The sequence below is a fragment of the Urocitellus parryii genome, chromosome 6 (genome assembly GCF_045843805.1).
Source record: "Urocitellus parryii isolate mUroPar1 chromosome 6, mUroPar1.hap1, whole genome shotgun sequence".
Taxonomy (NCBI): domain Eukaryota; kingdom Metazoa; phylum Chordata; class Mammalia; order Rodentia; family Sciuridae; genus Urocitellus; species Urocitellus parryii.
This window is the reverse complement of record NC_135536.1, coordinates 98,158,777-98,179,840: the sequence shown is the minus strand read 5'-3', so window position 1 is coordinate 98,179,840 and position 21,064 is coordinate 98,158,777. Positions and strand designations below refer to the sequence as shown.

General features: G+C 45.9%; 1 protein-coding gene across 1 annotated transcript in view; it reads left to right on the top strand.

The window, feature by feature from the left end:
* The first annotated feature begins 2,699 nt into the window (after window positions 1-2,699).
* Window positions 2,700-21,064, top strand: part of Myo5c (myosin VC) — a 92,434-nt gene continuing 74,069 nt past the window's right edge. Inside the window, exons 1-6 of the mRNA XM_026391409.2 lie at window positions 2,700-2,852; window positions 12,283-12,393; window positions 15,326-15,491; window positions 16,537-16,681; window positions 18,181-18,337; window positions 20,576-20,719. Coding sequence (XP_026247194.2) covers window positions 2,826-2,852; window positions 12,283-12,393; window positions 15,326-15,491; window positions 16,537-16,681; window positions 18,181-18,337; window positions 20,576-20,719 — 750 coding nt within the window. The 5' untranslated portion in view covers window positions 2,700-2,825. The remainder of the gene's footprint in view (window positions 2,853-12,282; window positions 12,394-15,325; window positions 15,492-16,536; window positions 16,682-18,180; window positions 18,338-20,575; window positions 20,720-21,064) is intronic.

Genomic DNA, 21,064 nt, shown 5'->3' with positions numbered 1-21,064 from the left:
TGCCAACAAGTGAGATGAAATGGACAAATTCTTAGACACAAATATGAAAACTGACTCAATGAGACCTAGGAAATCTGAAAAGACTTACAAGTGCAGAGTGTGGTGGTGCACACCTGGCACCCCACAAACCAGGAAGCTCAGACAGGAGGACTTCAAGTTCAAGACCAGCCTCAGCAACTTAGCAAGGCCCTGTCTCAAAAAATAAAAAAGGCTGGGGATATAGCTCAGTGATAAAAACCTCTGGGTTCCATCCATAGAAGTACCATAAAAGAAAGGAAGGAAGGAAGGTAAGAAAGAAAAGAACAAATTTACAAGTAAAGAAAGTGAGCCTGGGGGAGCAGGGAACATGATCACCTCAGTAGAAAAAGTAATGTTCTGCATCTGGAGCTGGTGGTTGTCTGGTAGTACTCAGATGTGTTAATATGTTCGATGAAAAAAATAGATTAAGCTAGACATTTACAGTTTGTACATTTTTCTGTATATGTTATTCTTCAATAAAATTTTTATTTAAATAAGAAACCAATTAGATTTCCTCTTTAATCAGCAAGGCAACGGTATCCACATTATGGCTTTTCTTTATATAATTATTTGGACAATTGGTGCACAAAATCGAATGTACCTTAATCCTTCATTTGTGGCATCTATCATTATTGGCCCATGCCAGGCTACCTATCTATCTATCTATCTATCTATCTATCTATCTATCTATCTATACACACACACACACACACACACACATCCCTTTTTTCTTTGTCTTCCTACCATTCCCCTCCACCTTCCATATGTATCCACTCTTGCACATTTAATGGATGACTTTGCCATTGATCATGCACACCTTTATTTACATGTACTTGTATCCATAACCAATATCTAATATTGCAGTTTTTATGAATCTTTAGATGATATAAAAACTTACACTAGACATCTATTTCAACATTGTTTTTTAGATCATGTCCATTCCTACTAGTAGCTGTAGGGTTTTACGTTGTATTTTCCTATTTTATTTATTTCCCTATCAATGGACATTTAAGTGTTTTCAACTCTTATAACCATGTTGTGATGAATACTTACTTTGCTCTTAAAGTGACTGAGAATTTTTCTGTCTAAACTTATTTTCACTAAATATTCTCAAGCTGTAACAATCCAACACTTTGAAGACATTGTCACTGATTTTATTTTTGTCTAATAATTTCTTGGTTTTAGTTTGTTACTTACTTTTAAGTTTATGACTTTCTTTATTTCTTTTTTTAACTCAAGATTGAACCCGGGAGCACTTTATCATTAAGCTATATCCCTTGTTCTTTTTTATTTCACAATACCTTTATTTTATTTATTTATTTTTACATGGTGCTGAGGATCCAACCCAGGCCTCCCACGTGCTAGCCAAGAACTCTATCATTGAGCCACAATCCCAGCCTTTTTTTTTTTTTTTCTTTTTTCTTTTTTTAAGACAGGGTCTCACTAAGTTGGCTAAAGCTGGCCTGGAACTTGCCATCCTCCTGCCTCAGCCTCCTAGTTGCTGGAATTACAGACCTGTGCCACCACACCCAGCTACTTTTAAGTTTTAATCATGAATCTACATGGAGTTTATTTTTGGATGCAGCTTTTGCCATGGATCTGATTTTATTTGTTTATTTTTCCACATAAAGGGCCTATTTATTAAATAATCTCTTCTCAGTCTGGCTCAAAGATACCATAAAATGTAGGGCCCTGTTGGTGTATTCCATCATGCTTCGTCCTTCATGTATCCAGTCTCATGTGAGTATAACACTGTTTTAATATAGCTCTGTTATGTCCCTTACTGTATAATAGAGTACATCTCTCTTCTTTGAGCCTTATTATGAGAATTGTCTTAGAATAAAGGGATATATCTGTACATGTGCGTGTGTGTGTGTATAGATAGATAGATGGAGTTTTTATTCTATATAAATATAAAATCATTATAAATATATTGTAAAATATTAAATCATGGTACAACATACTAACAGGATTTTATATTTTTTATTAATTATTATTATTTTATATATATAATTATTAATAATATTATCATTAACCCAATATATAACAATATATTGGGTTAATATATTAACTTGGATAGAAGTGACACCTTTGCCATGTTAAATATACCTATCCATGAAAATGGCATGTCTCCCCATTTATTCAGGCCCTCTTTTATGCCCTTTAAAGAGCCATTGAAACATTTCCTCCACAAAGGCAAAATGCATTTTTGTTAGTGTCACCTCTGGCTACTTTACATTTTCGTTGATGTCGTAAATATCTTTGTTGTTGTTGTTGTTATATATAAAATGTTCAGAAAAAAAGTAGATCACCCATTTTTATATTTGATTTTGAACACAGCCACCTTGTTAAACTTAGTTCCATCCCTTTGTTGATTCTCCTGGGTTTTCTGTGTGTTCATACCTTTGCTCCTTTCAGTAAACTGTGACTCCAGGAAGCTGAGTCTTTGGCGGGAGCGCTCGGGACACTCCTGTTACCTGCCTTGGGGCGAGCTCCAGCCCTCGGAGGCGGCGGCTGCCCTCCCTCGCGGAGGATCCGCTCCAAGGTCCAACACCTGCCAGCTGGCCGTCCCGCCCGGGCCAATGGCAGGGTGGACTCTCGGAGCTGGTCCCGGAAGGACCAATCCTGCGACTTCTCTCCTCCCCTCGCAGTCAACGCTGCGAAAGTGAGCAGTCGGTCGCTGGAAAACTTCTGGGCAAGATGGCCCTGCAGTGATTTGGGGGTCCCCGCGCCCGCCCGCAGAGCCGCAGCCCCTCGGTCGAGGCTCGCACTCTCACGACGGTCGAGCTGCCCGGCGGCTCTCGCCCATGGCGGTGGCCGAGCTGTACACGCAGGTAGGAGGGTCGGCCCGACCTAGGGGAGGGCCGCTGAAGGGCCGCGGGCCCCGCGCCATGCTGACTGTACCTGGTGCCCGCGCCGCACCTGTGCACCTGGCGCAGGGAGGGGCCGCGGGACAGGGGGGCCCAGGTAAGCGTCTCCTCTCAGGGACTGGGGTCCCCGCCGGTGAGAAAAGCGCCCCCGGGAGCCCCTGGGTCCACTGGGAATAGGAAGACCAAGTGGGCGGCCCGGCCTTCACTGTGTTTGGGGCCCCACCTCCCTCACCTGTAACCCCTCAGCCCCTTCCTCCCTCACCACCATGGAATCAGAGTTGCCCACCAGGATGTAGAAACCTCAGACACTTGGGAGCTTCTGTAATCTTCCCGATCCTCCTGAGCCCCTTGAACAACTTGGCCCACAAGTTTATGTCAGCAGTGTTCAGCATGCCTTCTAGGACGCTGTCTTCAAAAGGCTTGCTTGTCCATTTACACTCATCTGATGCCCTGAGTTGAAGCTGCTTAGGCCACATGTCTGCTGTGGAGGTTGAGCGCTCCTGGGAACCCAGGAGTCCTGATGTGCAGCCCCAGACCCTTCAGCTAACATCTAGGTAATACTCAGTGTATAAAGCACCTTTTGCATGCCCTGACCGAGAAACACTCTAGAGCATTCCTCTAAAACTTCCTCCTTCAGGTTAAGGGCTTCACTCACACAGAGTGCCCAGGCCCTCTAAGAGGAGATTGGGCAATTACCTGGATAAGGGGTATAAAAGATCTTCCTACACCCTGGGGTGGGAAATCTGGAGTCCCCAAACTTCTGATGGATGGGAATCCATTAATTTCTCCTGACACATGCCCTATTTTTAAATTTTAAAAGTCAATTTCATGGTAGATACACATAGAAAAATCACTGTGAAGAATAATCTCTCAATAGTTTAAGCAAACTTCTTTCTTCTACTGTGCTTAATTGGTGACAATTCAAATACAAATCAACAAAATGGGAATTCCACACTAATGCATTTCCATTAACTAGAATTTTAAATGGACAGTGTTTGAATTGCCCTAGCTCTGCTCTATAATACTTTTACCAGTGACACTGTGAGCCATCAGATATCCAACAGTGCTTAAATCTTTAAATTACTAGAGGTGGAAGAGAATTGTTGACAAAACTATTCTTAGCTGAACAGGCAAGCAGTGTGTGTGTGTGTGTGTGTGTGTGTGTGTGTGTGTGTGTGTGTGTGTGGCATGCCTGTAGTCCCAGTTGCTACTGGGGAGGCTGAGGCAAGAGGATCAGGAGTTCAAAGCAAGCCTCAGCAAAAGTGAGCCACTAAGCAACTCAGTGAGACCCTGTCTCTAAATAAAATATAAAAAATAGGGCTGAGGATGTGGCTCAGTGGTTGAATGCCCCTGAGTTCAACCCCCTGTACCAAAACCAACAACAAAAAACTATTCTTAGGAGTTAAAATTGTTGATGATTAACTTATTATAAGTAACAATTTTTTTTCCTGAAGCAAAAATACACAGATATGATACACTGTGCTTAATTGGTGACAATTCAAATACCCCATCATCAAGCACTTCAAATCTCAGATTAGTAAATGCCTACTAGATGCCAGGTACAACATAGGAAAACAGATATGAGAGAGTTACAGAGAGACAAACTTGGATGGACAGAGAATCTGGGAATCCCAGAGATGAAAGATTCTTGATAGCTGTCCCTTCTGCAAAATATAACAAAACTATAATAACCCAAGACTATTCTTGTGGGTCACCTGTGCCCTTAGACTGCCTCCCTTCCAGGTAGGCAGTCATTCAGCTCATTTGTCAGTTGTGGGGATGGGAAGCTCCCTGTTTGTGAGGCTGCCTGACTAGGTTTTAGAGATCTTACTTTGTTAGAGTTTTTTCTTAAATTGAGACAAATCTAAACTCTGTCCCTTGCTTCCTTGCCACCCCTCCTCTCTGCAATCCAGCCGATGGTCCTGGGATGCCAGCCCACAGGATTATCCTAAATCCAAGTTTGCTACTGGGGAAGCTTGTTCACTTTTAAATATAAAGGGTGCTCTGTTTCCCTGCACAATTTAAACCACATGTTTTAGAACAGCCTGAAACCTACTTCTTCATTCAGAGGCAAACAGTGTCCCTGCATCAGGGTGACAGATGGACTGTCCATTCTGAAACCCCTGCACAGTAGTCAGTTCCTGTGCCTGCTGCACCCACCCTATGATCTCCAGGCTGCCTCACCCACTTCACCTGCCTGGCCCCTGTCTAATCTCCCCTCTTGCATTAGCCCTTGAAGACAGGCATGTGATTTGATAAGGCACATATTACTCTCTGTATGCAAAAGCATTATAATTGGGGGAACCTAAAAAGATTCAAAAAAGAAGTGGTTGCCTTGCCTCTCAAGGACTTTCCTAGTTAGGGAGTAGTTCCGTTGCTGAGGCCTAGGGTGCCCTGGGAGTGTGGTGGGAAATGGAGCTGAGAAGGGAGGCAGCCAGAGCTGGCTTCACGTTCTCATGGAGATTTTGGATGGGGACAGCAGAATCAAGGTCAGTGTTTTAGGAAGTGAATTTGCCAGTAGTGACTGGGGGTCAAGTAACCAAATTGTCCCATCATCCCAACCTTCCAGGAAAGAATGAGAACTGCAGTATTGGCCACGGAGGGTACAAGCTGGTGAGAAGGGGACACTGGCCTGAAGTATGAGGGAGAGGACATGACCATGATGACACAGAGGGTAGAGCCTGTATGAATGAGGGCAGGGGCGCTGTTGACATCAGCAGGGACCCCAGGAGGAGGACACATTTCTGAGGCAAGCAGTGAGACAGGTTTCCTCCAAGCCAGGGTGTTAAAGTGGAGAAGGGGCCTCCAGGGAGAGTCCATAGTGCAGGTGGCTGCAGAGGATGGCCAGGCCAGGCCATGGGCTGGGAGTCTTCTGCCCAGACACAGTCAGTGAAGCCAAGGCAGCACCAGCCCTGGCCAGGGAGAAAGAAGAGGGCTGAGGACAGGACCCTGGGGAGTGCGTCTGTTCAGGGAGAGAGAGGAAGCAGAGGGCCCGAGCTGAGCCATCGCAGAGGAGGAAACAGGAAGGCTCCCATGGGGAGCTGCAAAAAGAGAGGCACCAAATGGGGCAGAGGGGGTCTGGAGAGAGGAGTGATTGCTGCCCGTGAAGTGGAATATGACCCATCTCTTTTCAAAGTGATTTGGCCACAGGCCTTAGAAATGTTCCGAGGAGCAGTTGCACTATTCACGATCTCTCTGAGAAAAACTGGTCTGGCCATTGTCTACATGAAGCTTCTGGAGGTCCTGGTCCCTTTCAGACTTGCTGTCCAGCCATTGGACCCTCCCCCTGCCTTAGCGCCCAGCCCCTGCCTCTCCTCTCCTACCTTGGCTCCTGGTCCCTCAGGGCTTTGCCTGTGTGTCTGCTCCCCTGTATTGGCACACAGGGCTCCTCTGTCTGGCTTGCTCACGGTGCCTGAACCTTTCAAATGCCATCTGGGCAGGACTTCTGAGAATTCTTTGCAGCCTGCCCCTCTACACAGCCTGTCAACATCGCCTTTAACTGTGTCTGCCCCACTGACCAAGAGCTTCCAGGGAATAGGGAGCAGTGCGGGCTCCATAAATCTGGATGTGAACGTAAGTGCAAGAATGATTTTTTATTTTTATTTATTTTGCTTAAGGAAAAGCTATGGCCTTGGGTTCAATCCCCAATATCAGAGGCAAGTGGGGGACAGAAAAAGCTCTGGGTTTGAAAATGGCAGTGATGATGGTTATTTCTATCTTGCAGTCTTTATAAAATCCAGTACTTCTTAGGTGCCAGAACTATATGTACCTTTTCTTGCTCAGTTCAAATAAACAACTCTGCAGGTTAGATGTTGTTATCTCAGTTTTAGAAATGGTCACGTAAGTTGCCCAGGGTTACAGAGAAATGATGGAGCCAGGATTAAAAGCCCCTGTCTTGATGCCTCTCACTACCCGCTCTGGGTCTCACCACCTTTAGTGTCTTCCCCCTCTTCAAAGGCTCTCCCCACACACAGAGGACTTGTGAGAAGTCCATCCACCTCCCAAAGACCTCCCCGGCACCTTCTAATTTGTCCTTATTCCTTGTTCTAACTAAAATGGGACTAATTCCAATGTCCAGCAAGAGAGTTAAGCAAATTACAAAAGACCCACATGATCTGAGAGTAGGAAGACATTAAAAGTGCTAATGAAGACTTTGAAATGACAGGGAAAATGCTTGCAGTACATGAAAAACAAGAGAACAAAAATTGTATCTACTGTGATTGTCAACATGAAAATATGTGACAAAGAAAAGAGCACGCATGTCGATGACTAAAGACTGGACAGTCAGTTCCCATAGCTGCAGAGATGTCAAGCAGGATGAAAGCTGAAGAAAGTGGTTAGATTTGGCCTCTTGGAAGTTCGTGGTAGGATTCTTTGTCAGTAGAACTGGATCCTGACATGATTGTGAGCTGAGAGGAAGGAACCATCTGGAGTTGTAAGAGAGGTAGCTGGCTTGGGTGTGCCTCCAGGGAGAGGGGAGCCTGAGGCTGTGGTGACAGGAGGTGAAGGTTTGGAGGTCTTTAGAGAGAAGGAAAGAAGGTGAGAGCCCTTGGCATTTGCTGAGATGAGAGGTAATTGGACTGAGAGCTCAGGAGAGCCACAGTACCACCAGCCTTTTCTCTAATAGCATCATCCAGACACCCTGCCATCCAGGATGAATTTAAGTACCTCCATGTCCATCTCAGTGGCTCAGTTTGCTAGATCTGGTCTGCTCAACATGAGCCCCGTGGAACTGCGTAGTAAGTCCTCCTGTGAGCACCCCTCAGGAGAGCCTGGCCTTATGTTGGTGCTGTTTTCAGCGGAGCTGGCACATGCTCTGCCCCGGAAAGCTCTGTCTATGCGTGATGCATTAGGTCAAGTTCTGGTCCTGCCCCTCATTAGCCTGGTGGTGCTAGGCAAGTTCTCAGCCTAGAAAGTTGCTCTAAGGATTAAATAATGTGTGTAAAGCCCTTAGCATAATACCTGACATATAATCCTTAATAAAGTTTCATTATTTTTTATATTGAGACTATTAGAATATAGTGAATTTTGAGTACCTAAATACTGTATTTATTGTAACAGTCATATGAAAATTTTCATCTTGTTATTGCCCAGAGTTTCTGTAGCTTGTCAAAACCCTTTAAATCTTGGTCATCTTTAATTATCATTTCATCTGCTTATCCCCCACACACATATTCTGTTTTCTTCATTTAAGACACTGGTGAATGATAAGTGGGAGGGGAGGCAGCAGAGCTCTATGCCCTCTAGAGATGTTCAGAAAAATAAAATTCTGCTCTTACTCATTACTAAGGACTCAGGTTATCAGCCTTTAGCCACAGATTCACTGATTATAATAATTATCCATTCCTCTCACTTGTACACAAATATATTCAAAGAAGTTCCATTGAACCTCAGATGTGCCAAGTCAAAAGGAGCATCTTCGCCAGTCGTCTTGGATCCCTGTGTAAAATAAGGTTAAAGTTCAGTGTAGTCATTTTCCATTTGGCTATTCTAAACAATTTCTCTATATATCATTAATGATGCTAGAAAATTAGATTTATCTATTGTATTTTCTATTAGTAGTTCCAAGAAGTTCTTTTTTAAAGTCAAAGAACCTAAAAGACTGGATTTAGTCTTTTTTCTAATTCACTTTTTATTCATTTATTGTAAAGAATATTACAAAGAATACAGATGAAAGACCAGATTTAGTCTTTAATTGGTGCAACTGAACTCCTGGGAACTTGAGATTTTGTTCACCACGTGTGTATGGAATGCTGGCTATGGGAAGTCCTCACACTGGGTCCTGAGGCACAGTTGCCAGTGGAGCTGATGAGGAGGTAACTCAGACACCTGGGGAGGGGCAGTAAGAGCTCCGCAGAAAAAGCACCAGCCCCGTTGGGGTGAAGGGCAGCAGAGAGAGCATCATAGCTGAGGGAGTCCTTGAATCGACTCTTGGCTACTTGGAGGGTTTGCTTACTTGTAGGGAAAAGCAGGGTGGGCTGGGTTGGAAGGAATAGAAGTACACAGCAGAGAGCCAAAGAAGAGCTGGTCATATTCTAGAAACTGCTAATGGTTTGGAATGGCAACATGCAGAGGATGGATTTTAAAAGGGGTGAGGTCTTAATAGGAAAATTGGCTAGGACAGTGGCTCCCCAAGCCTGGCCGTTCATCAAAATCCATGGAGTGGGGGGACTTTCGGACTTTCTTCTTGCAAGGCCACACCCGCAGAAATTCTGATAAGTGTGGGTGAAGGGGTCTATGTGTTCAAAGAAACCTGGTGCTCAGCTGGTTGAGGCAGCAGCCCAAGAATGTTGAGGGGAGAGCTAATTCAGGGCTGTGGCAGAGGGGTTGTGGGCAGGAGCAGAGAGGTGAGAGCTGTTGAAGAAGTGGGCAGGCTTTTCACCTGGTGACCACTTGTTGGGGGCAGAGACACAGAGAAGGAGATAGCATTGTCTCCTGACATGAGGAGAAGGAGAAATGAGAAGGGGAAGCAGATTTGGGGCAGGCAGAATCATCTTTTGAGTTGGGAATTTGTGACTATCCAAGGGCATTTAGGGACCGATGTCTGGGAGGCCACAGAGATGTGGTCTAGAGTTCCACTGTGAGATTTGGACTGGGAGTGTCTAAGGTGCAGGTGTGAGGGTAGATGTGGAGGCCATGGAAATGGATGGAACTCTCCAGAAACAGCCTGTCATGAGAGGAGGCCAGGAAGGATCTTGGGAGACATGGACATGGGGCAGAGGAGATAGAGGAACCTGGGGAAGGGGTCTTTGAGAAACAAATGAAAAGGAGGACAATAAGGAGCACAGTGTCTTCAGTTTGCTAGATCTGATCTGCTCAACATGAGCCCCTGGAACTGCATGGTATGACCTTCTGTGAGCACCCATCACTACAACCTGGCATTATATTAGTGCTGTTTGTTTTCAGTAGAGCTGGCATATGCCAGGGTCAGCCTGGCTGACCCGAAGTGTGGAGATGCCCTTCTAGTCAAGAAAGTGGCTCTAGGAAAGAAACTCGTACTACTCCATGTTCTGTGTAAGTCTTCAAGCCACTTCCGTGGCTAGTGCCAGAAGACCCTCAGACAGGCAGCAGCATCTCCTGTGCACACCAGGGCTAGAGCATCCAGCATGTTCGAGAGCACATATAACTTCCTGAGCTTCTGTGGTCCTGAGCCTGCGCTTCCTTCCCCGGCCTTCCCTATGAGGAGTCCCAGAAAAGGCTCAGGCTGTGACCTCTCCTCTCTTTTGGTTCTGCAGCAGCTTTTACAGCCATCGAGAGGCCTTCCAGAGGCTTCTGCCTCACAGGAAGGAACCACACTCAGGGACTCATGCAAGACTGGTCACATGGTTTGCAGGGCCTGAGTTTGTATTTGTCTAAACACTGCAGAGTTAGCTGTTCCTGCAGCTTGAAGCGTTGCCTATAGGTACAGGAATGTGAGGAAGATGGGAGGGAACCAATGGGTGGAACTTCCTTGGGGCTGAGTAAACTTGCCTCATGTTTGCTTACCAGGCTGGGTTACACTGCTGGGCTCTGAACACCTGGCCGCAGATGGCATCAGCGGCACCAGGACCAGCAGGGTGTGGGCTGCCTACCACACTGGGGCACAGAGGAGAAGCGGCCAGTAGTTACATGTGTCCTATTCTATCACTACCTGCCATTTAATAGTACTTTTAGCTGAAACAAATCCTAAACTATTTCTCAGAGAGCATGCAGACTCGCAGTTGGAGGGCTGCTGCTAGGAGTTCAGGGTTCTCTCTCTGGCCAAACTCACTTAACCAGGAGTTCAAACCTGAAGTCACAGGCTCTGGCTTTCCCAGTGTCCTGGCATTATGTTAGTGCTATTTATTATGTTTGAGACTCCATGAGTCTCAAAGGAATTTTTGCCTTCCCTGGGCTTGGGTTGGGTAATCAGTAAAACAAAAGGGTTGATTGACTTAGTGATTGGACCTGACCTCTCAGAGCCCCAGGCCTCCGCAGAAGGACCTGGGCCCAACCGCCCATGACTCCTGTTAGGGACCTCCACTCTCACCTGCTTCCCATGGTGGGCTCCACTATCACTGGGAATACGCTTCTGCAGTTTTAAGAAGATGGACAAACAACTTGGACTAGATAGTCTCCAAGGATATTTTTAGCTCTGAAACTCTGTCTTGGCCAATTCTTGATAAATTGGGATACTCCACTTAATGGGGTCATCAGTAAGTATTTTTAAGAGCAGACCTGAGGTAGAAAACACGTAGCCCGTGGCAACAAGGATGTGTGTGGGAGTGGGTGGTGTGCGTCTGTGTGAGGTGTGTCTGTTTATGAGGCACTAGAGTGTGTCATTGCCTGCCAGCTCATTCTAGATCATTCTTCCATTCGCATGTTTTCTTTCTCTGTCAAAACTTATTGGTCCCATGTCCATTTAGCAAGCTCTTTCTGCTTGCTAGCTGTGGAGGATTAAGGCAATTCAGATAACTCACATAGATATGATTGATATGACTGATATCAACCAATGACTATCTTTTTCTATTTTGGTTGATTGACACAATTTGAGTTAACAGATACGTTCCTCATCCAACATGTTCCTAGTCAACTACTGTGGCCTGAACTTTGTTTTAAATTCTTACTCCTTTTTCATTAATTGATTGATCTCATTATATTGCCTTGGCTGGTCTCAAATTCCTGGGCTCAAGCAATCCTCTATCCTTATGACCTCATTTGACTTGAATTATCTTCTAATGAAGTCAAATGGGGAGAGGGTTAGAACTTCAGCATGAATTCTGGAGGACACAATTCAATTATACCCAAATACCTGGACATCAGCACTGAGCCAAGTGTACCAGTTGCCTATTGGGAATGGAGCTGGGCAGCTACCTCTGGACTTGGCATCTCCAGGGTAGGAATCCTTGCTGCTTCCCAGTGTGATGAGACAGTGATGGGGTCACTGGAAGGATATTGCCACGACACTCTACAAAGTGCTTTCAAGTGCACTGTCTAATTGGGCCTCCCAGCAAGCCCATGAAGTAGGTATTGTATGCATTTTATGGATGAAACATTAAGACACCAGAAGTGAAGTGTCTGGCTTAAACCCCCGTAGACCATCCGTGATGAACTAAATCCCTCTGCTCTGACTCTTGTAGAAAGTACTCACAAATTCCAGGAAGGGATTCTCCGGCTTCCTTTCTACCCCTAAGGCTTCCAGTTTTCAATGTATACTTAGGATGCTTTGGGAGTTCCATGTCCTATCAAATCAAGCTACACTGATTGCAGAGTGCACTAAAAAATGTCTCATCAGTAAAAAAATAGGTAAGAAATATTCCTAACAAAGGAACTTAGTTGACAGAAAGAAGCCTTCCTGCATCTAATCATCTCACGATCTGTGTGTGCTATGGGTTTTAAAGTGCTGAAATTGAGTCCATCTTATTCTGTTGGGCAGTACAACAGGGTTTGGATTCCTGATCCTGAAGAAGTTTGGAAGTCTGCTGAAATAGCAAAGGACTACAGAATTGGTGACAAAGTCCTGCAACTCCTGCTAGAAGATGGAACGGTGAGGTCCTTGCTCTTCCTAGCTACAGTGGTGAATAAAGTGGTAACGGGTATGTGGTAGGGAGGGGGGAGATGGTCCTGTGGGAGCAGCCCAGGAGAGGGCACCAGCTCCAGTCCAGGAAGGCCAGCTGGTGCTGTGGACCCCCTGAGGTATTCATACCGTGCACCCCCCACCCCGTGCTGTTCCACATCAGCAGGGCTCTCCCTGTAGTGGGGTCCTCAGCCAGCCTCTGAGCCCCTCCTCCGCATTTCCAGGCATTCAGCATTGTTTGCTGAATGTTGAAAAGTGATGAGTTATTTTGGCTTCGTGAGTCTCAGCAGAGAAACTGAACAAAGATGAGTAACTTGGAGGAAAGTAATTTGAGCCCAGGGCATAATCAATTAGGGAGAAAAAAAAATAAGTCAAAATGGGAAGAAGAGAAGAGAGAGAAATCAGGAAGAGGGAGATGTGGGAGGAGACGGGAGGGAGAGAAAGCCTGTCTGTAGGTATACAGGACACGTGGCCAACACCAGAGGACAGGAGCATGCAGCTGTGTGTGACATTAGGCAGAGCCTCTGTCAGTGCTGGCATGGTGAGGGAGAGGCCACCGATGAGCCATGAGTGTCAGCAGGGGCTCCATGGTAGGACAGCCTGTGAGGGGCCTCTCTAGGCTACCTGTACCCCTTGATTGTGCGGCTTCTGAAGATGTCAGCGTCCTCTTTAAGCAGCCATCATGAGTGGTCCTTTTCCCACCATAATGACACCCCTTGGTATCCATAGCCAGGTGACCTTACGTCTGGATACAGAGCTAGACAGAAGATTTGTCCTCTGGTGTTGACCAGAGGAGGTCTGAGGAATACCTGGTGAATATTGAATGCTGGAAATTACAAAACACATTTCCCATCAGACTGTCCTGGATTTGGGAGACATTCCTGAGGTCCTGGGAAGGAGGCAAACATGGCGGCGGAAGACATATCCTCCAGAATCAAGCTGGCTGGATCTAGTCCTGGCACAGCCACTTGCTAAGTCTGTGACAGTGGCCCTTCGGCTTCCTCATAGGTAAAAGGAATTGGTGACAGTGCCATCACAGAGTCCTGAGATCACACAGATCACCCAGGTGGCGTCCATGTGCAAGAACCTGTGTGAGAAGGCCCCAGTGCCATTTAGCCTTCCCTTCCCTTCCCACCAGTATCGCCTCGTGATTTCTCCTGAGATCCTCCTGAGCAGGATCGAGGTGCCCCTTAGGGATCAGTAGCCTCATCTTGGGAGAAGAATCTGGAGACAGCAGGTGCAGTGGCAGTGTGCTGCTCTAGTGGTCAGGGAGCTGTGGTGGCTGCTCAAAAGGCCCTGATCCAGCGGCCCAGGTAGAGACAGGTAGGATGGCAGAGGGCCAGGCTGCTCTTACCTCAGCCCCAGCTGCACCTGGAGGACAGAGCCTACTTTGTGTGAGAAAATGTCACCTCTGCCTCCAGCAGCCAACACCTCTCCCCTCAAAGACCAGCTCACATCCCCCCTCTTCCCTGGTCTCTCTCACACATCGCACACACGATGGCCAAACAGGAAACAGGGCTTGTTGGTTTAAAACAGAAAAATTACAACAGGAAAAGTAAAACATATTATATGAAAAACATCTTTCTGAATTTTATTCTCAAAACACAAGTTGGCAGCTAGTCGCTGACTGGGCCTGGCCCACACAGGGACTTGTGCTGTTGATGGTGGAATAAGGGCTGTTTCCAGGATTGTGTTCCATTGTCCTGAGCTGGTCATCTGCTGCAAGACAGACCAACTGCCGACCATCAAAACCCATCCGCACTGATGGGAGGCGCCGAGGTAGTGAAAGAGCACAGGTTTTGGAGCCAGGCCCATGTTGACATGTGACCTGGGACAGCAGGCTCAGTCTTTTCCGAACCTGTCTTGTTGAAGTTCATTAGAGTAGTCATGCTGTCCTCGGAAGGCAGTTTTGAGGATTAAACAAAGCAATCAGTGCTAAGTGCTTGGCATGAGTGCAGTATATAGGGGCACCTGCCAAGGGACAGCTGGCCCTGGACTGGGGATCAAAAACAAGCCAGTGGTACTGACTAAATGCCAGGAAGCCAGCCTGGAAAAATAGAACAGAAACAGGCTTGCCAGGTGATCTTGCTCAAGTCACCTTACCTCTCTGGGCTTTGCTTTACCCAGTCATGAAATAAGAGTGGCCCTAGACTACTCTGACAGTTGGAGGACCCGGTGGTCTCTGGTTAACAAGGGATGTTAACCTGGTCTTCATTCTGCTCAGGAAGCTACTTTGGGAACAGTAGGTAAATCTGGCAGAAGAAGGGCCCACTGAGAAAGTGACTCAGTCCAGGGCTCTAAAGGGGGAGCCATGACCCTGGGCACCCCGCAGGAGGGTGCAGACAGCAGTTGCCTGTATCAGCGGCCTGTCTCGAGACCACCACCCACAAAGCCTCCTTCAGACCCTTCTCACCACCAAGCATAGCAACTCTGACCAGAAATTTGCCACCCTGAAGCTTAAGTGACCTGAAGATATCTGTCATTTTAGCAGCAGCACCCTGTTTTCTAATGAAAACCACAAACAAGTGGAGTCCCTGTGGTAGAACTGGGATGAGGTCCCTGGGTCCCTGCCCATCTAGTTTCCTTGTCACCCTGCATTGAAGCTTCTTCAGCTCTGCTTACCTCAATCTGGTTTAGCCCTATTCACAGATGAGAAGGGAGGCCCAGAGAGGGTGAGTGACTTGCCCCCAGCACACAGTCAGTGCCCTGGTCCCCTGGCTCCCACTTTTTATTGCTCCAATAGATGCCTATGAAGATGGTTTTCTTTTTGCTCCACTTGAAAGCTTGTTTTTCAGTGTCAGTGATGAGTCTACAGGAGGTAGATAGAAAAACAGCCAGTGGTTCTGCAGAAATGCCAAAAAGTCTTGTCTTTTCAAAAGTTTAATTTCGTCTTTGCCCACAGGAGCTGGATTATCCCATTGACCCAGGATCACTGCCTCCTCTCAGGAATCCTGACATCCTTGTGGGCGAGAATGACCTCACCGCCCTCAGCTATCTCCACGAGCCTGCAGTGCTCCACAATCTCAGAATCCGCTTTGCAGAGTCCAAACTCATTTACACCTACAGCGGTAAGGAAGGACCTGAACCTGAACACCTGCTGTCCAGAGCTTCCTGATGGTTTTTATCATGTTTATACTGAGCATCTAGGATCTGCTGTGAAAAGTGTCTATGGGGGGAGAAGAATCCACAAGAACTAAGACTGGACTGCTTAGAAAAACAAAATAACAAGGCTTGTGTTTGAGTTTTTCATTGGATTTGGTACATTGATCACTTACTGGGACACTGGTATTGTTATTACAGTTACATTGCAAATGACAAAAGCCTCTCAGTTTGGGTACATTTCCCACCTGTCATCTCATTCGTCTCATTCAAACATCAGAATATCCCAGAGATACAGGTGATCATCAGGGAACCAAGATTCAGAGCATCAAGTGACCTGACAAAGTCAAGCTGGTTTAGTTAAGTGGCAGAGCTGGGGTTTCCTAAAAGAACCTGGAGAGATGGGTGTCTTAGATTGTTTTCTGTTGCCATAGCAAAATACCTGAAACTAGGTATTTTATAAAGAATAGAAGTTACCAGATGTGGTGGCACACACCCCCTAATCCCAGTGGCTCAGGAGGCTGAGGCAGGAGGATCGAAAAGCCAGCCTCAGCAACTTAGCAAGGCCCTATGCAATTCGGCAAGACTGTCTCTAAATAAAATATTAAAAAGGGCTGGGGATGTGGCTCAGTGGTTTGTACTTCTGGGTTCAGTACCCAGCACCAAAAAAATTTTAAAAAAGAATAGAAGTTTATCTGGCTCATGGTTAGAGGTCAGGAAGTCTAAGAGCAAGGCACGGCATCTGTGAGGGCCCCCGTCACATGGTATGGGGCATCACTTGGTGAGAGAGCAAGTGTGCTAGCTCAGGTCCTTTCCTTTTCTTATAAAGCCACTGATGCCATCATGGGGTCCCCACCCTCATCTAATCCCAATCCCAAAGGCTCATCTCCAAATACCACTAACATATGAATGTGGGAATCAAGTTTCTAACAGGTGAATTTTGTGGAACACTTTTAAATCACTGCAGTGGGTGACTGTAAGACTGCTGTAACTGCATCTCATGTCTTTCCACAGGAATCATTTTGGTGGCCATGAATCCCTACAAGCAGCTGCCCATATATGGGGATGCCATCATCCATGCCTACAGCGGGCAGAACATGGGCGACATGGACCCACACATATTTGCCGTGGCAGAAGAGGCCTACAAGCAGATGGCCAGGTAGCTTCCTGCCCGCCCGGCTGGCCTTCCTCAAGCTCGACCAACCCTCCCTGCACTTGCTGGCTGGGCTCATGGAAGGAGACTGTCAGGCCAGAGGATGGTTTGTTGAGTAGATGACCTGTACTCAGTAGCCCGTGACTGGTACAGCATAACTGACCTGTCTGGACTGAGTTTCCTGGGTTTTGTCCCTTCTGGAGAGTTAAAAGTCAGTCGTGCCCGTCTGGGAATACCACGTTTCTCTTGCAGTCGGCTTGATTTTACATGGTAAAACGCTTAAGTTTTTTTTTTTTTTTTTAAGCCCATTCAAGGAGGCAGTGTTTAATGAAAGACAAGCACAGATTTTACTCATCTGAAAAATAGATTTACATATGTCCTAGGATTTTTGTAAAGTTTAATTGAGAATGTGTGTGAAGTGTTCGCGGCAAGCACCTGGCTCATAAGCAGTGCTCGATGCATAGAACAGAATCACTCGATCACCACCTTCTTGTGCTATGAAAAGTTCAATGCATTTTTTTTTTCAAATAGAGAAATTATGTAACAGCACGTCGGTTTATAGGGTACACGTGTTCCTGAGCATATTCAGAATAATTGCTCTCAAAAATAATATCTGAGGTGGTTTTGCATTTCAGTGGGACGTGCACAAAGGGGCTGACAGGCCAGGCTGCTGTGCTTCCAGGTCTGCTGGCAAGGCGGGCCTGTGGCTAGCCTCGGACTTCAGGACACTTCCCACCACTTCCTAACTACTAAGTGGCTCATTCATTGTACCGAAAATGGGGTACATTGTGTGAACAGTGTGGTTGTTGCTGAATAGGTGCTTTCCTTCTGGGAGTCTGGGATTTGGGTATGGGTTAGGCCAAGGGTGGGAAGGGTCCCCAACGAGCTTCCCCAGGAGGGGAAGTTTTACCTGTGCCTTTAGATTCATTGCTGGAGGCCTGTCGCAAGTCGCTGGACTGGGGGGGGGGGGACCCTTAGAAGTTTGCACCTGGTTTCCTTTGATTTGCCATGTACTTCTTTGCTGACTTTTCTCTGAATTCTCTGCTGTAATTAATCTGAGCCACAGGCATGGCTATCATGCTGGAACGCTGAGTCCTCCTAGTGGACCAATGAACCTGGGATTGGGCTTGGGGACCCTCAAGGGGGAACATAGCAGGATCATGTGTTCTGCATGATCACATGGAGGGAAAAGACTAGAAAGAAATTCACTGAAATGTTTATAATGATAAAATGAAGTTTGCCTTCAGGTTTGTCTGTATTTTTCTTAATATATATTGTCCCTTTTATTCCTAATTATTTTTTTAAAAGTCCCACTATGTGGCCTATGCTGGATTTTGTCCAGGCAGAATTCATTTTTTTAATGACAAGAGATTAATGTTTTAAAGAATGTAGCTCAGTGGTAGTGCACTTGCCTGTCATGCACAAGGCCCTGTGTTCGATTCCCAGCACTGAGAAAAGAAAAAATAACGATAATATTTTAAAACTCTTTCATTTATCTGCTTTAGAAACAATAGAAATCAGTCAATAATTGTGAGTGGGGAGTCGGGAGCTGGAAAGACGGTGTCTGCTCGATACGCCATGAGGTACTTCGCCACCGTCAGCAAGTCCAGCAGCAATGCTCACGTGGAGGACAAGGTTCTGGCGTCCAATCCCATCACCGAGGTATGTTCCTGTGGAAGGAGGCAGGTGGGGGGCCAGGCAGCAGTGTGTCATGGTGGAGATGTGGGTCGGCCTGTGTGTGTATGTCATCCTTGCTAATGCAAGTTCCCATCTTTTAAAAACCAAAGAAGTCAGGTGGGAATGAACAAAGGACCTGGTTTCCCCAGTGGGGTCTGAAGGAGATTGGGGCAGAGTTTACTCCCTCCAAGGAGATTGGGGCAGAGTTTACTCCCTCCTTCTCTACCTGCTGGGCTAGAAAGTCTATGACTGGATTTCAGGAGTCCCCTGTTTGCTGCTGATGTCCCAGGGAAGATGCCCCCCATAACCACCCCAGGTGCACGGAGGCCACTGGTGCTCTCCAGCCAGCTGGCATCAATTTTCATGAGCTGAGTGTGCCATATTCAAGAGTTTTGCAAGCTGATTCTTCTGGCTTTGGTCAAAGTTCAAAGCCAGCCTCAGCAACTCAGCGAGGCCATAAGCTGCTAAATAGAAACACAAATTACCATCCAAGATGGCAACAGGAAAGTTGTCAAGGGGCAATGCTGAGTTATGATTATTTATTTAGAGTTTGTCTCTCCACTTGACTGTAAGCTCCATGAAGGTGGAATCATGTCTAATTGGCTCATTTATGCTTATCATGTGTGCAGCACATAGTAGGTGCACAGCAAACATGCTGACAAAATCATCATGACTTGGGCAGGAAGAGCAGTGTGTGTGCACAAGAAGAGTCCTTCTGCATGGAACATAATAAGGTGCTCAGGCAGAGGAGTAATGGAATTCAAGAACAGAAGCAGAAAGCACAAATCAGGCCCACAGTGTGGGAGGTCTGAAAGAGCAGAATTTTTTTGGTTGAAAATAAAGTTTGAGTAAGGAAGTATTAAGGGAGTAAGGTTTAAAATACAGGTTGAGGGGCTGGAGTTGTGACTCAGTGGTAGAGCGCTTGCCTAGCATGTGTGAGGCACTGGGTTTGATTCTCAGCACCACATATAAATAAATTAATAAAATAAAGGTTCATCAATGTCTAAAAATTTTTTGAAAAAAAAATACAGGTTGAATGGAGAATGTGAACTTTTAATTGAGCATGTATAATATTTGGAACATGGATGAACTGAGGCACTTCATATTATTTCATTTGCTCCTCCCAACTGTCAGTTCAAGATACTATAACTAAGTATCATGGACAGGGTGGCTTATAAACAACAGAAATGCATTTTATAGTTATGGAGACTCAAAGTGAGGGGGCTAGCCTGATGGATTCCGGTGAGGACTTTCTTCTGGGTTGCAGATGGGCCATCTTCTCACTGTATCCTCATAAGGCTAAAAATGAGGACAAGAGTTCTCTGGGGTCCCTTGTATATGGATATTAAATCCCATTTGTGAGGGCTCCATCCTCGTGACCCAATTACCTCCCTAAAGTAGCACTTCCTAATACCAACACATAGGGTTAGGGTTTGAATGCATGGATTGGAGGTGGGAGCGCAAGCATTCAGTCCATAACAGTAAAGAAGCATGTTATTTCCACATTACAGATAGAGGAACTGAGACTTGGATAGATGAAATAACTTTTTTTTTTTTAAATCAGGGATTGAACCCAGGGGCGCTTAACCACTCAACCACATCCCAGCCCGTTTTATTTTTTATTTTGAGACAGGATCTCACTGAGTTGCTTAGGCCCTCGCTAAGTTGCTGAGGCTGGCTTTGAACTCACAATCCTCAGCCTCCTGAGCTGTTGGGATTACAGGTGTGCACCTCCACACCTGGCTGAAATAACTTTTACAACATTACACAGAGAGCAGAAATGGACCCCATGGCCACAAAATGGCAAAACCCATGCTTCTTCTATTCCTCCCCAATGTTTCTCAGCGGGGATGAGAGGAGCCTAGGACTGGTGTGCATGTTGGGCCATGTTCCCTGTGTGCCTCCAGCTGCTTTTCACCTTCTCTGACCCCAGACATTTCTCTGAGAGTCAGATCTGCTCCCCAGAGCATGGTCTTGGATGTTACTAAATACTGCTCCAGTAATTTTAATGCAAAGACGGGTACTGGGAATTGAACCCAGGGGCACTTTACCACTGAGCTAAATCCCTAGTCCTTTTTATTTTTTCATTTTGAGACAGGGTCTCACTAAGTTGTCAAGGGTTTCACTAAGTTGCTGAGGTTGACTTTGAGCTTGCAATCCTCCTGCCTCAGCCTTCAGAATCGATCTTTAAACTCTGTTTCAAGAAAGTCCTCTGTTTTATAGGCTGTTGGAAATGCCAAGACCACACGCAATGACAACAGCAGTCGTTTCGGGAAGTACACAGAAATCAGCTTTGATGAGAGAAATCAGATTATAGGAGCCAACATGAGAACCTACCTCCTGGAGAAATCCAGAGTTGTCTTTCAAGTAAGAATAAAAGTATTAGTTAAATTTCCTTTTTCCCAACTTCTAAAATATTACATAGATGTATATACTTAACAGTCAACCTATATTATTCTGAGATCTGAAGAGTCGTGTTTTCTCATTTTTCATTTGCAGTTCAGGTTCTTTTTTTTGTTTTCCTCCATGTATTAAGAGCAAAAACCGGTGGATGGGTGGGTTCAGTATCAGTGGAGTAGTAATATGATTGAGAGAAAAGGCTGTGGCTTTTTAATTTGAAAAAAAATCCTTATAGGTTTAAAAATCAAGTTATCTGCCAGGTGCAGGTGGTGCACACCCGTAATCCCAGCGGCTCAGGAGGCTGAGACAGGA